The sequence below is a fragment of the Corvus hawaiiensis genome, chromosome 18 (assembly GCF_020740725.1).
Source record: "Corvus hawaiiensis isolate bCorHaw1 chromosome 18, bCorHaw1.pri.cur, whole genome shotgun sequence".
Classification (NCBI taxonomy): Eukaryota; Metazoa; Chordata; class Aves; order Passeriformes; family Corvidae; genus Corvus; species Corvus hawaiiensis.
This window is the reverse complement of record NC_063230.1, coordinates 1,246,485-1,264,330: the sequence shown is the minus strand read 5'-3', so window position 1 is coordinate 1,264,330 and position 17,846 is coordinate 1,246,485. Positions and strand designations below refer to the sequence as shown.

General features: G+C 47.2%; 1 protein-coding gene across 2 annotated transcripts in view; it reads left to right on the top strand.

Moving 5' to 3' along the window:
• Window positions 1–17,846, top strand: part of MED13L (mediator complex subunit 13L) — a 179,354-nt gene that overhangs the window by 148,856 nt on the left and 12,652 nt on the right. For both annotated transcript variants that reach the window (XM_048323263.1, XM_048323262.1), the window contains 9 exons: window positions 296–516; window positions 3,584–3,789; window positions 6,074–7,017; window positions 7,630–7,809; window positions 9,418–9,641; window positions 10,225–10,417; window positions 12,020–12,467; window positions 13,782–14,001; window positions 16,793–16,981. In XM_048323263.1, coding sequence (XP_048179220.1) covers window positions 296–516; window positions 3,584–3,789; window positions 6,074–7,017; window positions 7,630–7,809; window positions 9,418–9,641; window positions 10,225–10,417; window positions 12,020–12,467; window positions 13,782–14,001; window positions 16,793–16,981 — 2,825 coding nt within the window. The remainder of the gene's footprint in view (window positions 1–295; window positions 517–3,583; window positions 3,790–6,073; window positions 7,018–7,629; window positions 7,810–9,417; window positions 9,642–10,224; window positions 10,418–12,019; window positions 12,468–13,781; window positions 14,002–16,792; window positions 16,982–17,846) is intronic.

Genomic DNA, 17,846 nt, shown 5'->3' with positions numbered 1-17,846 from the left:
GAAGGATTTATTAGTTGCTGGTAAACTGTACATTTGTTTGTCTGTCTACCAGGTTATTGTTTCTGCTGAACAATAACCTTGCAGAGTATCCCTAGGAATTTGGGGAATTTATCCCTAGGAGTTAACTTTTGGTCTAGACTTACACTGCTGTCAGAACCCCAGTAAGTCTGGAGGAGCTTTGCTAGTTTTTAACTGATGAAGTAAGAGCTCGCATGCAGTTGGTCTCTTCTGTTTTATTGAATTTCCTTGAGAATTTTTATTTTAATGATTAACTGTGTTGTTTCATCCTATTCAGCTGTGGCAGATCTCCAAAGGATGTTCCCAACACCACCCTCTTTAGAACAGCACCCTGCCTTCTCCCCAGTGATGAGTTATAAAGATGGAATAAGTTCAGAGACTGTGACTGCCTTGGGAATGATGGAGAGCCCTATGGTCAACATGGTTCCAACACAGCTGGCTGAGTTTAAAATGGAGGTAGAAGATGGATTAGGTAGCCCTAAACCTGAAGAAATTAAGGTAACATGCCAGAAATGTGGGATTTTTACAAACTCCTCTATGCACACTTTGATTTTTATAAACGAGTCCTGTGTAGTGTGTGTAGCAGCTAACAAATGTGAGCTGGACCCATGTAAAGAACCTGTCAGGCTGAAGTTGGAAAAATATTCTTTTCTAGTAAAAGAGCTTTTTAATTGTTTCCCTGATTTTAACTGTAGGCATTTTTCTTCTTGTAATCTTGTGTTTGTAATGGTTCTGGGTGTTCTCAGGAAACAAACAGTATTGTCTGTGAAATGAGCCCTGTGCCGAACAGAGAGAATGTACATGTATGGAAAAACACCACACTCCTGCCTAAGGAGCTGTTAATTGATGCATTTCTTCAAATAATTTCTCTGTGGCCCCTTCGCTGTGCCCCCCTCCCTGCTGCCAGGCTGGGCACACAGTGGGATAAAGTGGTGCACGTAGAAAGGCTGCCTTTATCTCTCTGAAATGTTCCTTTTTTGGTTAGGGTTGAAACTCTCTGAGAAAGCCCAGGGGTTGAACTTGCTCTGTTTCTTCTTCAGCTGATGTTACTTCACAAGTTTTAAGGCCAGATGGGACCATTCTTATCTGACTTTCTGTATAACACAGGTCAGGTAATGTCACCTAGTTCTCCTCTCTCGAGTCCTGTAGTGTCTCAGTAAGAGCTGTTCGTGGCTGGGGACTCTGGGTTCTCGTGACATCCCAGTGTGGCCATTTCTCCATAGCATCCCATGGAGGGACCCAGCATCAGCACCGGTGTACATTGGTTGTGTCATTGTTCCATCACAGGGTAGGAGCAGGGCAAAACCATCCTGCCTGTGTGCATCCTGCATCCCTGAACTTCTGGGGCTGCCTTTCGGCACTTTTGCCAGAAGGTATTGTTGCCATATTTCCATGCATACAGCCTGAGGGGTTTTTTAATAAAAAGTACACTTTTTGTGTGGAAATGCACAGCACCTTGTTCTGCAGCAAGCTGCTCTGTACATGGGGAATAGCAAGGGAGATGCCCACTCTAACTCTGGCTTCCTGGTAGTCCCCAGCCCTTGATTTTGTAGCCTAATTTTTCTCCTTCAGACCCACCTGTCCCTCATGTGCCACAGCCTGTTCCTTCTATTTCAGCAGCCTTCTTTCTCCCCAGCACCACCTCCTTCCCTCTCCTTTGTGCCCATGTTGGAATTAACTGAACGCTGATTTTTAGGGGTCTGCATTGCTGAGCCAGGGACACACTTGGACATGGACAAGAAGTGGCTGTGTTGGTGTGAGGATACTGATGGATGCCTTTGTTCAGTGTAAATGATGTGGTTAGCTGTGAAGTAGGATATTTTCCTGGCAGCAGGAATAGCATCCCTCATGCAGACTGCAAGGGGAGCCCTGGCAAATCCCACAGGGTGACTTCTTCCACAGGAGCTTTCAGTTTTGTCCCTGGGAGAGGAGGGAGTTCCTGTCCCTGGCAGGAAGCAGGACAGCCTGTGGGACAGCATTCCAGGGTTGTGCTCCCATGTTTTGGTGCCAGTCCAGTGTGTCCAGTCAGACCCCGGCACTCCCAGCTCATTCCCCTGCCAAGGGCTGAGCTGGCAAGGAGCTTGTCCCAGCAGCTCTGTGGAGAAAGGGGCTTTGCAGAGGTGGGAGGGAATTCCCAGTGTCCCTCCTGAAGGGAGAACCCTCCTGGACACCAGGACATGGGGCAAGCCTGCCTCGGTACTGCCAGATCTCTCCTTCCTTCCTCCCTGAGCTCTCACTTGGAGGCACCTTGGCAAGAGATGCCTTCTCAGTGTGTGCTCCAGGGCAGTCTCTATTTCCTGTCTTGAGTTGGTGCATCCACAAGTTTTTATGCCATTAGAGGAGTCTGAAATAAGTTTTTTATAGGGTTTGTAAGACTTTGCCTTGCCACAAACCTTGCTGGTTTTTCTCTTTGGCTTGTGCAGTAAATTGTTTGTTTAAGAACAGGATAAGTTGGGCCTGGAAAAGAAGTCTGTCTTGGAATTTGTTGAGCTGAAGGTTTTTTAGTGGGAGCAGATTTCAGGGCATCATTGATACCAAAGATATTTTAATCTCCCTCACCAACCATTATAGGAGTATTAAAATACTTATTTTAATTCTGCCTGAGAACATTTCCAACAGCACAGTTGACTGGCTTCTGAGTGTGTCACAGCTGCTCATACACACCAGCGGGGGAAACAAGCACTAAACCCATTGCTGATCATTCTGAGAGCATGGAAGGAGATTCCTTGTGCTGAGCATTCCACAGCTGGAGATAGTAATCCACACATTCCTCATCCCTCAATGCTTGACAAGGTGCAAGGGAAAAATGCAAAGCTCTAATGAGATATTAAATACTGAGACTGCTGTTAATGTTTTCCTACTCATTTTTACTTTGCAGTAGTGCCTCAGAAGGACTAGTTCTGATCTCCTGAAAGAGCTGCAATAGCTCTAAAACTCTGGCTGAAGTTCTTGTCATCAATCTCTGCAAGCAAACCTGACTGTCACTGCAAGCCCAGCTGGGCTGAACTTCATTGATAGTTAATATAGTGTTTGCTGGATGGTTTAGATATTTGTATTTAATACTCTGTGTAATGATTGGCATGTGCAAAGTGTGCACTGTTATTGCTAAAGTGATGTGAACCCCCACGGTGGGGGTTATTCAGAGAGGCTGCCTCAAGGCACCTCAGGGTTCCTCACACTCTGACAGCCTCTCCCCACTGTCAGTACAGAAGTCTTGCAAAGATCAATCTTTTAAGTGCCTAAATGAGGTGCTAAAAGTTAGGTAGTGTGAAAATTTCATAGTGCACTACTGATGTTTCAAGCACAGCTTGTCTGAAATGAGCCTGATCCAATTGTGAAACCTCCTGCCATAAAGCTGTGCAGCATCTCAGCATAACCAGGAGCCTCAGCTGAGTTTCCTTGAAGGAACTGCTCTTGAATCCTTTGTAGAATGAATAAATATAGTTCATTTGGGGGGGGGAAAAGGTAATATTAGTTCAAACAGTACAATAGATTTGAATTAAAAATAAATATCTAAAGAGCAACCTGACCACATTGTTGTGACAAGGTCACTTGGATGTTACAGGATTTTTCGTATGTGCACAAAGTTCCATCACTTCAACCTTTCGTGGGCTCCTCCCTGTTTGCTCCACTGAAGATCCTGCCCAGCCAGTGCCTCCTACCTCTGAAGATTCCAGATGCCTGCATCTTCAGGCCTTCTTGGGCTGTTCCTCCGAAAATTGAACAACTTCCATTGCCACCTGCAGCCACTTTCATCAGAGATGGCTACAAGTAAGTACAGCCTTGGAGGAATGGAGTCTGTCCAGCCCATGCCTAAAGCTGGGTGTAACTAAAATGGTTGTTTGTATTAACAGTGCTTTAACCTGCAAATGTATTTTAAACATTTTAGGTTTGTCATTGACTGAGATCAAAACACTTCTGATAGCAGGAACATTTAACCCTGGCTTTGGCAGTCAGGGGTGTTACAGTATGTGTCCACTCTCAGTGCTTTTGAAAGAACAGGAACATGCAGTACTGAATTAATGGCAACTTCTGATACAGGAAAATATTGTGATTCAACAGAGACCACAAGTGTTGGGGAACAAAATGAATGCACTGAACCTCTCACATCTCTGCCCTCCCATTTCCATGTCCAGCCTCCAGCCAGGCTCCCTTGTGTCACTTTGAGCTCCAGCCTGGTGATCTCTGGTCCTGGAGATTCCATTTGCCCTTCTGAGGGCTCTGGAAATGTTGAGTGGGCCTGTGGGAGCTCCCCAGTGCGTGTTCCTGTGGGAGCTCCTGTGGTGTCCCTGAGCGGGGCCATGGGGAGCTGCTGATCAGACAGATGTTGGTCCACGTCCTGTCCTGTCCCACCCTTCCTGAGACCCAAAGAGGAGATGCCAAGTAGAAGAGTGCTGTGACATGAAGGGAACCACTGACATTCATTTTCCAAGCTTGGATTCCTCACTCTGTTCTCAGAAATGAGCAGTGTTTATGGAGGAAATTCATTGCTGGAGGTTTTGAAAGCTAGCAAGAATTTGCACCATTAAATTAATAAAATCTCTGAAAAAGCATAGTAATAGTACAAAGGTCTCCTGCTGCACTGCTTCATTTCTAGAGGAAGCAGTCTGTATCTTTAAACCAGTCTGTAAATCCTTTAAATCAGTCCTTTTGCAGCCCCAAAGGGTCCTTCAGTGTTCTCAAAAGAATTGCAAAGAAGAAATTGTAAACCCTTGATATAGTGCCTAGGGAGCAATTTAATTCTCAGGTTTTTTCATAATAGTAACTGATGCACCGGGCCTGAGCTGGTTATTAATTTCAGGTATTTGTTGGGGGGAAAAAACCCTTTCATTTTCAATCTAATCCAATTAGAGTGAGGATTATTACTGCAGGCTTCCGACAGAGTGGTGATTGCCAATCAGGGTTTCTAGGTCACCTTTTCTTATTAGTCTGAGGCACTCGCTCTGCTGCCGCTCCACAACTCCTTCAGACCCTGCTTCATTATTTTCCCCTCTCCTGCTTTGAGTTGGACACACCAAGGTCCAATAAAAGGATTGTAAGGAAAGGGGTCTTCAGTGTTTTCCTTTTCAAGTCACTAATGATAGGTGGGCATCCAAATGACGATAGTCCTTTCCAATAACACACAAAACACTATGAGGACAGACAAACACGGAAAAATCCCTGTTTCCCCTTCCGTATCCAGAGACTTACTGAGTTCTTACACTCTTTCCTTATTCTAATATGTAATCAACACATTACAAGAAAAGGAAGCAGGTTAGAAGTGATGTGGAAAGAGAAAAGTAAAGATCTTATTCTTTCATTGGCCCCTTATTACCTGTTTCTTGAATTGAATCCTTGCAGATGAAAGACAGATCTCATAGGAATGTACAAACTGTTTTGTGGTCACTTGAATTTGGCAGGAAATGACAAAAACAGAGTAATAAAAGCCAGTCACAAATGGAGATGACCCAAAAATATGATTCTTAGCTTTACTGGACTAAGAGTTTGTAATGGAACGTGTCCCGTTGTGCCGCAGTCTGTGTAATCCGAAATGAGGATTTGCATTTATAGAATCAGGCGTGCAGTGTGTGTCCATGAGGTGATACCGTGTATCAGAGCCGCATGCATGACTTGTGACAGCTATTTAAAGTGGTCATTTCTAAAATAAAATAAGATTTCTGTCTCTCTGAAATACTTTCATTTCCACTAATCTGTATCTCTTCACAGATAGTGGTGTTTAAAATAAAAGCTACTGTTCTTTCTTTTTTCCCTAGAAAACTTGCAAACATCCTAAATCTTAACTTGATCGTTTACCTAGGGATTGTTCTCAAGAGCGTTTGAGTCTTAGGCCATGAGAATAATCTTTAAGAGGGTGAAGTGATACTTTTTATCATAATGATAAGAAACAGTGGTGCTTGTGGTGAGAATTCAGAGTTCTGTTGAGAGCCACGAGTAGAGGTTATGAGCGGAGTGTTCTTTACTGCAGTGTCAATGAGTCCCTTCAGGTTTCACCATCTCCTGGTATTTAAAAATGAACTTTGACAAAAGGCTCTCTGTTCCCATCCCTTCCCCGCAGCAACGTGCCCAGCGTGGGCAGCCTGGACCAGGACTACCTGCAGATGAGCACGCCCCAGATGAGCACGCCGGTGACGCTCAACAGCACGGCCCCTGCCAGCAACAGCGGCGCGGGGGTGCTGCCGTCCCCGGCCACGCCGCGCTTCTCCGTGCCCACGCCGCGCACGCCGCGCACGCCCAGGACTCCCCGGGGCGGGGGCACCGCCAGCGGCCAGGGCTCCGTCAAGTACGACAGCACCGACCAGGGCTCCCCCGCCTCCACCCCCTCCACCACGCGGCCGCTCAACTCGGTGGAGCCGGGCACGGTGCAGCCCATCCCGGAGGCGCACAGCCTGTATGTGACCCTGATCCTCTCCGACTCTGTGCTCAACATCTTCAAGGACAGGAACTTCGACAGCTGCTGCATCTGCGCCTGCAACATGAACATCAAGGGCGCCGACGTGGGGCTGTACATCCCCGACTCCTCCAACGAGGATCAGTACCGCTGCACCTGCGGCTTCAGCGCCATCATGAACCGCAAGCTCGGCTACAACTCCGGGCTCTTCATCGAGGATGAGCTGGATATTTTCGGCAAGACCTCGGACATCGGCCAGGCTGCGGAAAGGCGACTGATGATCTGCCAGAGCAACTTGATCTCGCAGATGGGAGAGGGAGCCAGGAGGAGCCAGGAGCCTCCCATGAGCCTCCTGCTGCTGCTGCAGAACCAGCACACGCAGCCCTTCACATCGCTGAGCTGCTTGGATTACATGGCCTCCAACAACCGCCAGACGCTGCCCTGCATCAACTGGAGCTACGACCGGCTGCAGGCCGACAGCAACGACTCCTGGGTGGAATGTTTCAACGCCCTGGAGCAGGGCAGGCAGTACGTGGACAACCCCACGGGGGGCAAGGTGGACGAAGCCCTTGTCCGAAGTGCCACTGTCCATTCCTGGCCTCACAGCAACGGTACGGGCACAGCTGAGCCTTTTGTCTCTGAATATTTTGTGATCTCTGTAAATCTGTTTAGTTGTGACTCATTTAATCTTTATGTGGGAAATGATAGGACTAAAAATATGCTAGAGATAAAGTAGATTTCTGAACGCTTGTGAATTACATCAAAGTACCAATAATCCCGTTGTCTTCAGACTTCGTGGCCTAAATTGGAAATGAGTCTGTGGAAGTTCACAAATCCGAAGCAAATTCAGGTATTTGGGGGAAGGCAAAATTAGAGGCCCTTTTTGCTTTTGGAGAAGGGTATAAGCAGTCAGCAGAAAATAATTGCTCTCTTTGACTTAGGGGGAAAAAGTGCCAAGGGAGGGAAAAAAATTATAAATAAATATTACCTGTTTGTATAGTGAAGATGCTTTGGCATCTTGTGGCATGAGCTGGACACTAGTGACACTGAAATGTGTGTGTAAAGGCCTGTGGTGACAGCAGTGTTTTTGACAAGTACCACATTGAGTGCCATCCAGCTAATTCGAGTTGTCCATATTCCGCGGGCAGTGTGCAGAGCAATCTGTCGTGTCCAAGGAGTTGCTGTCCCTCCCTAAAGTGATTGCTGCTCTTTGTCCCTTGCAGTGCTGGACATCAGCATGCTCTCCTCCCAGGACGTGGTGCGCATGCTGCTCTCCCTGCAGCCCTTTCTCCAGGACGCCATCCAGAAGAAGAGGACAGGAAGGACCTGGGAGAATATCCAGCACGTGCAGGGACCGCTCACCTGGCAGCAGTTCCATAAGATGGCAGGACGGGGGACCTATGGTACCTATACTGGGCTCTGTGCCAAGTCAGAGTGCAGCTTCCTAGAAATGGGCACTTTCTCCTGGAAATGTGTTAGGAAGGGGGCTGTTCATACAGCCTGGGGTCATGGGGGGGTTCTTCACAGAGCTTTAAAGTGCCTCAAAAGGCCTTTGTGACACCCTGATGAAGGTTTTACCCCTCCAGGTGATGAACATTTACAGGGAGCAGAAACTGTGGGGTGAGGCTCAGCCCCCCTACCTGAATGGGGGGCTGGCTCAGACCAAAGCAAGCTGGTACAGACATAATGGGAGTGGAGGGAGCTGCTGAAATCAGCTACATCCTAATGGGAACAGGGGCTGTGTGAGCTCTGCAAATCCACAAAAACTGGGAGTGCTTTCTCCACAGAGGTTCTCGTAGTCTTAATGAAAAGTTTCAGTTCCAGTATATCCTGGCTGTAAGTGACACTTCTGGAAAACACAAATTACAAACCAGGTTTTGTCTGTGCACGTTTGCAGAATAACGACGGGCGTTTCAATCTATTTCTTGCCTGCAATTTATTGCAGGCTTAACCAGTGCAGTCTGGTATAATTTTTCCTACAGCTCCATCACGCTTTGCTCTCTGCTGGTATTTGATGTATTGCTGCTTTCCTTGGGGCTGGGACAATGGGGGTAACTCCAGTTCCTGTCTAAAGCTGTTGTGCCCCACCAGGAGCACTTCTAATGATTTTTCCAGCATTTGAAACCTGAAGAGTTAGGATTTGCCAATTGTTGCCAGAGAAGAACACCAAAATTCCCATAGAGTGCAGAGCAGAGCCTTTGATGGAAAGTCAGTGAACTTTACTGGATGCTGACTTTTTAATAAAGTTGAATTATATTCTGCAGGAACTACTGGGTATATTTTACCTTGACATTTTCAGCAATATTTCTTCTACTGAGGCAGTATCTGGGAGACACCCTGTTACACTGGGTAATAATCCTCTCCATGGGGACAGCAGTGCTCAGAGCACATCCTATGGAGAGGGGCAGGAGGCAATTTTTAGAATTATAATAACTTTGTGTAGTATTATATACCTGGGAATGAATTTCTCTAAGCATCAGTAATTTTGCATAACCAGGGGAGGTGGATGAAGAGCTGGAAGGTCAGATTTTGTGTGTTCCTTTTATTACTTGTGATTGAACAGGACCTCCTGGGCTGTGGTTATGGATATGACAAAGGAAAAACCAGGAGATGAAGCCTCGGGAAGGGCAGTACATGTGCTTGGAGTACACTGGGAGATGTTTTATTGCAGCTTTCTAGGAAAGTTTAAGTGGTGCTTGGATCAGCTCCCTCCACTTTGGCCAACAACTTTGATTATATGACATTTCTTTAGTACGATATAAATCTTCCCTCTCCTTTATTAAATATCTTTTCCAAGAAGAAGGGCTGGGAGCATGTGGTTTATCAGGCATGGCACACCCTCGATAACCATTTCCACTCCATGATAAACCTGTAGGACACTCAGCACAGCAAGGGATGAGTGATTTCCAATATTCCTGTAAAAGAACCCACATCCTGGGCCATCAGAGACCCACTGCAGCTAAACCAGGTATTTTAACATCTTTTCTTTATTTGTTTTTTCCCCTGTGAAGGCTCTGAGGAATCTCCTGAGCCTCTCCCGATCCCGACACTGCTGGTGGGCTATGACAAGGACTTCCTGACAATCTCTCCGTTCTCCCTCCCTTTCTGGGAGAGGCTCCTGCTGGACCCCTACGGGGGCCATCGGGATGTCGCCTACATCGTGGTGTGTCCGGAAAACGAGGCCTTGCTCGACGGAGCCAAAACTTTCTTCAGGGACTTGAGTGCTGTATACGAGGTTGGAAAGAGGGACCACACTGAATTATTGCTTCTTAGGTGTCATTGCTGCTGAAGTGCATGTCCACTGGGCATGGGGTTTAAAGTAACAACTATTTGAAGAAGGGGTTTTTTTTCCATTTTGAGGGCTTTCTGCACTTTCAGAGTCCAAGAATGCTGTTGGAGTGACACTGGGATTCTGTGGGCATTTTGGGGTGTTTGTTGCCAGTACACATTCATTTCACAGAGGAGGCAGCAGTGGCATTAACAGAGCTGCAGCCTCCCAGTGATGGCCCAACCAAGCCTAAAGAGCAAGGAGGACATTAAAGAAGCTGTTGCTTTCTCACAGTTGCTAGGCTGGGGATAAAAGCATTTATTTCTTTAGCATGTGCTCCCCAATATGTCAGATTCCTTTGTAACCTTAGTTTTGCTGTGAGTGCAGTTCAAGCCAACAGATAAATGTAGCCTGTTTTTTAAAGATACTTATTAAGAAGCCCCCCAGCTGTGTGCTGAGAATGAGGGGATTAGGCCACAAACCAGTCTCTGTAACTTCCTAGGGTGGTTGGCATCTCCTTACAGGTGTTTGTCCTTCCCTCCCCTGGCAGATGTGCAGACTTGGGCAGCACAAGCCCATCTGCAAAGTGCTGCGGGACGGGATCATGCGGGTGGGCAAGAGCGTGGCGCAGAAGCTGACGGACGAGCTGGTGAGCGAGTGGTTCAGCCAGCCCTGGGGCTCCGAGGACTGTGACAATCATTCCAGGCTCAAGCTCTACGCGCAGGTCTGCCGCCATCACCTCGGTGAGTGACAGCCCGTGCCTTGGGACATTGGGGGGCACGTGCAAAGCCACAGTGTGGGTTTTCTAAAGGTGCAGATTATGATCTGTTTAAAAATTAAAAGGGTATTACAAGGTTTTATCTTAATTTTTTAATCCTTCCATGGTAAATTTGCCTACTTCAGAAAGTTGCGTTTTTTGTCACTCTAGGGGTCATGTCAGAGATTCAAAAGCCAATTCTTACCTTTTTAGAAAATCAGTTTGGTATAAGGTGTTTGTGTAGCACAAAGGTCACAGAATCACAGACTGCTTTGGGTTGGAAGGGACCATAAAACTCATCCTGTTCCATCCCCTGGGACACCTTCCACCAGACCAGGTTGCTCCAAGTCCTCTGCGATCTGGCTCTGAACACTTGCAGGGATGGGGCAGGTGTTCCACACAAGACTGGAGGTGCCCATGGATCTGGTTTATTGCTGCTGACACATCTCATCACAGCCACGTGACAGAGCCGTGTCACGGTGCCCTCCAGTGTAAGGTGTATTTATAGGAGAGAGGAGGTCCCTGGGACTCTGCAGAGGCAATGAGTTAACACGGGGAGAAGAGAAAGTGCTGGAATCCTTGGTGCCTGGGGCCTCAGTCTGCTCTGTGTGAACCCTTGGAACCACAGGACCCTGAAGGCACCTTTGCCTCTGGACCTCATGCTGGCTTATTTCTCTCCTGAAACAGTGACACTTTAAACAGATCAGTTTGGTTGTTTTTGTTACGGCACCCTGCCCTGTTTGTTCTGTATTACAGCAACGTCAGGAGTGCTTGTTTGGTGAGGGAGTGTAGAACCTGAGAGTGTGGAAGGGTGTAACATCTGCTGGGGCAGGATCACTGACTGCTGCTGGCTGAGTCTCTGCAGTCACCTGATTTCATCTGGGGACAGACACGGTTGTCTTCTCCCAGCATGGGTCCAGAGTCAACATATATTGTGTATGTGACTGAGAATTGGGATCTTAGCAGGAGACACAGGAATTATGGCAAGGGGAGAAATTATTACAACACTGCTGAAGTACCTCAGGCTTCCCTGCAGAAAGAGGCACCGTGTGTACAGTCAGATGAGGAATTGGGCTGCTCAGTTCACATCTGAGGCGTCTGGCAGGGGCAGCATTGGGAACTTCCCTGCTGGTGATTTACCACCTCGGAGAGCAAATAAATAATAAATATTCATTTATCGCTGTGGTATGTCACAGTAGAAATAACTACGTTAAAGTTTGCCATGATTGTAGCTCAGATATAAATGACTCTAAGGTTTCCAACCTGACAGAGATAACCTGGCAGAGATTGCAGAGCTGAGCACTGTACAATGCTGTTATTACCACACAGTCTGGCCAGAGATCAGAACGTGTCAGTACCAGCTTCACAAAGCCCTGCAAAGTCAGTCCTGGCTTTAAAGACAATTGATCAGTTTGAACTGAAACCCTGAGGAATGGATTCCAAAGCAAACACGGGTTATGGAGATTCCGTTCTCTTAGCATTTGTATACTCTTAGAACGTTCTAAAAGTGCAGGGAATGTCGTCCGAGTTGCAGGTTGATGCAGGTTCCTTTGATCTGTCATTAATCCCTCTTTCCATGCCATTCCAGCACCTTACTTGGCCACCCTGCAGCTGGACAGCAGCCTCCTGCTGCCCCCCAAGTACCAAACGCCGGCTCCGAGCCAGCCGCAGGCAGCTCCCGGGAGCTCGGGAGCAGCTCCCTCCAGCTCCTCCTCGTGTCTCTCGGCCGCCGCCGGGGCCCCTGCCCCGGGCAGCTCCTTCAGCTCCACGCCCAGCGCGGGCGCCACGAGCCTTCCGGCCGGGAGCGCCTCCTCCTCGGGCTCCTCGGTGCCGCAGCTGTCCGCGTCCTCTGCCACGCCCGGCGCCAGCCAGATGGGCACCTCCTCCACGCCGGGCTTCAGCGGCAACGCCGGCTCGGGCCAGAGCAGCGGCGCCGCGGGGGGCACGGCCGAGCGCTCGCAGGGCAGCGCGGGCCCCGGCGCGGACACCGAGCCGGGCCCCAGCCTTCCGCAGCAGCAGCAGGAGGGACAGGAAGGGTAAGGGAAGCGCTCACGCGGCTCAGAGTGCTGCTCACTATCCCCCTGTCCTGCGCGCAGCCAGCCTCTGAGCCTTAGGGAAGCCCTTCAAAGGAGAGGCCCCTCTGACAGGTGCAGCACAGCCCAGCAGGTGGGAGCGGGGCAGGGCCTGCTCCTGTGTAAAGCAGTCACTGACAAAGGGGAGCTGGAAAAAAACACCCCTCCCCTTTTTCAGCACAAGAATCCCAGCCTGGTTCAGCTGCATGGATGTGGAGCTGCCTTAGGACCTTCCACCTGGCCTGCCCCTGCAGCACCAGGAGCGCATGGGCTGTGTCAGGTCCTGTGCCAGACCTGTACCCCATAGTACCCCATGGAGCTGAGTGCTTCTTGCTCCATCACACCTGCAACATTAACAGATGCAAAATGCAAGCCATGGATTTTTTTTTTCCCCTAATTTTCTTGCATTGCAGGTGTTGTTTTGCAAGCAGGCACACTGTGAGGTCAGGAGACACGATTGTAGTCCTGTTACTTTAAAATAAATTTGGGTAGCACAACGTTTTTAAAGACTTCATTATGAATAGCCATCCATCACATAAAAATTAAGAAAACGTTTTTTAGCGTTGTACATAACTAACTTCCTGAGGCAGCATGTTTTTCATTACTCTCATAATAATGCACATTGCTGATAGTCTTGGTGTGTGTTATGGAGAGGGAAAAGCCCACATCCTGCTGTAGCTGGGCTTGTCCTTGAGACATCTGTTCCCTGATCTGTGCAAAACACCCTGTGAGCAGCTGCAGGGGCTTCTGACAGAGCCGGAGCTGCTTTGATCACTTACAGATGTTGAGCCTCTCTCTCTCCTGGCTGAGGCATGGGAGGAGCATTTTACCAAGTAAGAAATAGTTGCTCCTGTTACCAGTGGAGCCTTCCCCGGACCTGAGCAGGATTCCAGGCCCCATGAATTGCTGTGGCACTTCTGAATTCCTGCTCTCCCCCTTCCACTTCTCCCAAAAGCAGACCCTGAACTGCACCAAAACCCAGACGTGCACCTACATGAAAACACACAGAGCTAATAGTAGGCAGCTTTTCCATCTTCTTCAGGCATCATCTGGTCTGACTGCATTCAGTGAGATGCCATCAGACTGTACGGTACCTTTAGTGCCTAATTAACCCCAGCTATTTTGGATTAGGAGCTGCTCTGAGCACAGCTCATCTCAATCCCATCCTCCTGGGTTTTAGTTTTGCTCCTGGATGTGAGAATTGCTCATGCTTTCCTTCCCCCTGGCTCAGCCTGGCCCCAGACACAGGCAGTACTCACCCCGTGGCTCTCCCCCCAGCACGTCGGAGCGGGAGCGGATCGGGATCCCCACGGAGCCGGACGCTGCAGACAGCAATGCCTACCCCCCCGCCGTGGTCATCTACATGGTGGACCCCTTCACCTACACTGCCGACGAGGAGTCTGCCTCCACCAACTTCTGGCTCCTGAGCCTCATGAGATGCTACACAGAAATGTTGGACAACTTGCCTGAGAATATGAGGAATTCTTTCATTCTCCAGGTAATTCTGCCTTCCTCTGTACCCTCACAGCGAGTCCCTCTGTCGCAGCACACCTGTGATGCGGACACTGTGCTAAAAGAGAGAAATGGGAGATAATACATAAAATGGAGGTGTTACTTACAAATTATTTTGTTGACAGTGCGAGTCTGTGTATTTAAACAACCCCTTGATTTTTTTGATGAGGAAATTAATTAGAGCAGCCACAGAATCCCTGCATTGAATCTGCCCCATGCTTCCTGGAGAGGGATTTCAGTTATTTAAGTTGCAACTTGAGTTGTCATTGCCAGAACTGGCCTTTTGCTCCTTTGATTACTTTACATGTTGGGTTGTCTGCTGTTTATAGTCCCCTGATTTCTACTGTTTAATCCAAAAGAAGTACGTGAAACCAGACATTTAATGTATAATATAACTATTGTATTGGTATAAAAAATAATTTCTTAAATAGCTTCTTAAAAATAGTTTACCATGTAACTTGGCATATAAAAAGTTACTTACTATGGAATTGCTGAAGAACTGAATTTGTGCAGCCAGAGGCAGCTCCTGGCCTCTTGCCCAGGCTGGCTGCATTTTGCAAGGCCTCCTCTGTCACAGAGGCTGAGCCCCAATAAATGTGGGGAGTATGGGTGGCCAGAGGGCACAGGGAGGAACAGTGCAGGAAGGATTTCTGTGCACCTTGTCCATGTGTGCTCACCTTGGTTTAAAGGTATTTCAAATTATTAAAAAAAAAAAAAAATTGGAAGTTCTCGTGGTGTCTCAAATTGGGCACGGAAAATGTTTGTTGTTTTTGATAGTTTTGACCTCATTGGCCCCTGAAAGGATGGGGGAAACTGTCACCAAAATATTTCAGGCTTGGGGATGAACTGAAAATCAGATCCACAACATCATATCATGGTAGGCTGCAGGCAGCTGATTGATGCGGACCTGGAGGCTCTAAAACCACAGCAGCCACTGATCCCACGGTGTCTGAAACACACGAACCGTGTAACCTCTGCACTGCCATTGCAGCTCAGCCTGTAGCACACTCACCCTTTCTCTCTGTGCTGTTTGTTTCCACATCCTCTCTTTGTTCCTCAAAATACATTTTGCCAATTGAAGTTGATGCCTTAGGTTTTAACTTCTGTTTTTTTCAAATCCTGCACTGCCTGGTGTGTCACTCTGGAGTTTCCTGTAGCTTGTTCACTGCTGCTCTCTCGTGCTTGGTAGATGTAACAAAGCCTCTCCAGGCCTGCTCTCCAAGGACACCCAGACCATCCTAGGCCCAAAAACTATAAACCAAAAGCCTCTAAAGGGGGGCAAGCTGAGGGGAATTACATCATTAAACTGAAGCTTTAATTGGAGAATTAACCCTGATATGCAAATGAACCAAACCTATAAAAGTGTGAAGAACTCGTGACCTGTCATCCATCTTGGGGTCCATCTTGGCAGTAGCCTCTGGCCCCCCAGGGGTACCTTTGAAGGCTCTTTGAATAAATACCTGCCTTTATTCCCTTACTCCTGTCTAGTCTCTGTTTCCAGGAGGCCTCTTAAGGCATCAGTTCTTCTTAAGGCATCAAAGTCAAACAGCAATTTTCTCCAAGTTGAGGGAAATGTGATCCATTTCCAGCACTGTATTCTCACAGCTGTACACAGCACACACAACATGCAGTTACTTCAAAATAAATCAAACCCAAATGTTTGCAGCTTTATTACCATCCCTGTACAGAGGGGAAAGCCCAGCTTCTAAAATCCTTGGGTAAAGCTGGCTTTTAAAAACACACAGGCATGTTTAGTAAGCAGAATGTGCTGCCAAAGTTCTGATGGTTCAAGCAAGAGCCATAAAGTAGTAAAAGTTTTGTGACACTTAAGTTTTATTACTACTGAAAATACTTGTCAAAAGAATCTGTTTGGGTCTTGTAGTGTAGGCTACAATATAAATGTTTTGTATTGACAGTTTCTGCTCCAAAGACCTCACTGTAAAAGGAAAGACACCTCCACAGCCACATGTGGGACTTGTGCAATAAAACCAGTAGATAAAAACAGTGAGGTTACAGGGATTTCATTCTAATTTTAAAATGGATTTGATCTGAAAACCAGGTTTTTGTCATGCTGTGTTTCCTTCTGAAGGAGTGTTGTGCCATTTCTCCTTCCTGCTCTTGTGGTGCAGTTGGGTCTTAACCCCCAAACTCATCTCACAGGCAAATCTCCCTGTAGCTCTGGTTCTTGCTGGTTGAACCTGTGAATTCTTGTGGGCTGCTTCCCATGACTTTTTGAAACAAATAAAACTGAGCAGCAGCTGAGGCTGCTGAGCTTCCAGTGGGTACTGAACTGAAAAGGGGAAACAACCACACACGTCGTTGCAACAGAACCTTAACTGTGCCCTCTACACCCCTCGCTAAGGATGCTACCACAGTGCCAATTCCCACAAGGACAGCAAGCAATTCCCAACCCTGACCGTGAGCCACGGAGCCAAACCTGCCTGAACACAACATTCAGGGATGGTGTGGTTCAGGCACCTGCAAGCAAAGATGTTGGTCAGAAAAACAGTTCTAAAAAATTCAGGGTGTTTGAATACAGGTGTTTGGGTTTTATGGATTAAAATTCACTCTCATTGTGATGGAAGCAGTTTTGTCCCTGGGAATGCAGTCCCTGGCTGCTGCAGCCACTCCTGCCAAGGGAGCTCTAAATGCAAATCGTGGAGCATCCCAGAGTGTGCTGGGTGTTCAGTGCCTAATGAGTGTGTGGGTCTGGTGGGATATTAATGAGAGCTCCTGGAAGCCTCTCAGCCCTGTTCTGTTGTGTCTGAATTCCACAGATTGTGCCTTGCCAGTACATGCTGCAGACAATGAAGGATGAACAGGTTTTCTACATTCAGCACTTGAAGTCTCTGGCGTTCTCCGTGTACTGCCAGTGCAGGAGGCCCCTGCCCACACAGATCCACATCAAGTCCCTCACAGGCTTTGGGCCAGCTGCCAGCATTGAGATGACCCTCAAAAATCCTGAGGTTGGTATGGGTGGCAAGAAAATCAAAGTCTGTTAATAAACTCTAGCCATTTTCCTCAAATATCAAAGAGAAAGAGTAGAGAAAATACTTGTTGGGGGATTTTTTTCAAGGTATAGAAGACGATGAGATAAAGGGAAAAGGCAAGCTAATACAGAATAGAAAATAGTAAGAAAAACATCAACTTAACTTGCTTTCAAAACATTTTAAGCTTCTGGTTTTGAGTCATGAAGGTTAAAGATCAGTGTGAAAGAAGAGAAAATGAACATCGTTACTTGGGATTCTGAGTCATTTTGTGGTTTCAGTCTATAGTGCTCCAACCAGAGTTTAAATCCAACCTTTATTTCTATTCACATATATATGCATATATATGAAATAAGTTCCTCTGCCTAATTGCAGATATTATATTAATTCCCTGAGGTAATGGAGAAATCCCCCTCTTCAACGGGCTTATCTTTTATCTGTTTTAAACTGTAAATATTAAAGCCCTGATGCTGGAATTTCAGGGATTTCAAAGGAAGAATAATCCGTCCTACTTTCTATTAATGTTTTGCATTCTTTGGAAGATAACAATGAGTATTTTATTTAGATCTAATGGACCAATGAAACATTTAAACACTTACCTTGGCATAAAGAGCTGCTTGGGAGGGTTTAAAAACCTACTTGCAAAATCCACCATAACGCAAACCTATTGGCATTTCCCTCTTGCATTTAATTAATTCCTGTTTATTGCATTTTACACACGTTTGCTCTCAGTCTGCACTGCAGACTCCCAAACTTTGCTGAAGAATTAAGAAAATACCCTGACCATTTTTTAGTTATGGTACATGTCTGGTGAAGCCCCTCCTGTTTGTTCTCCAGAGAGGAG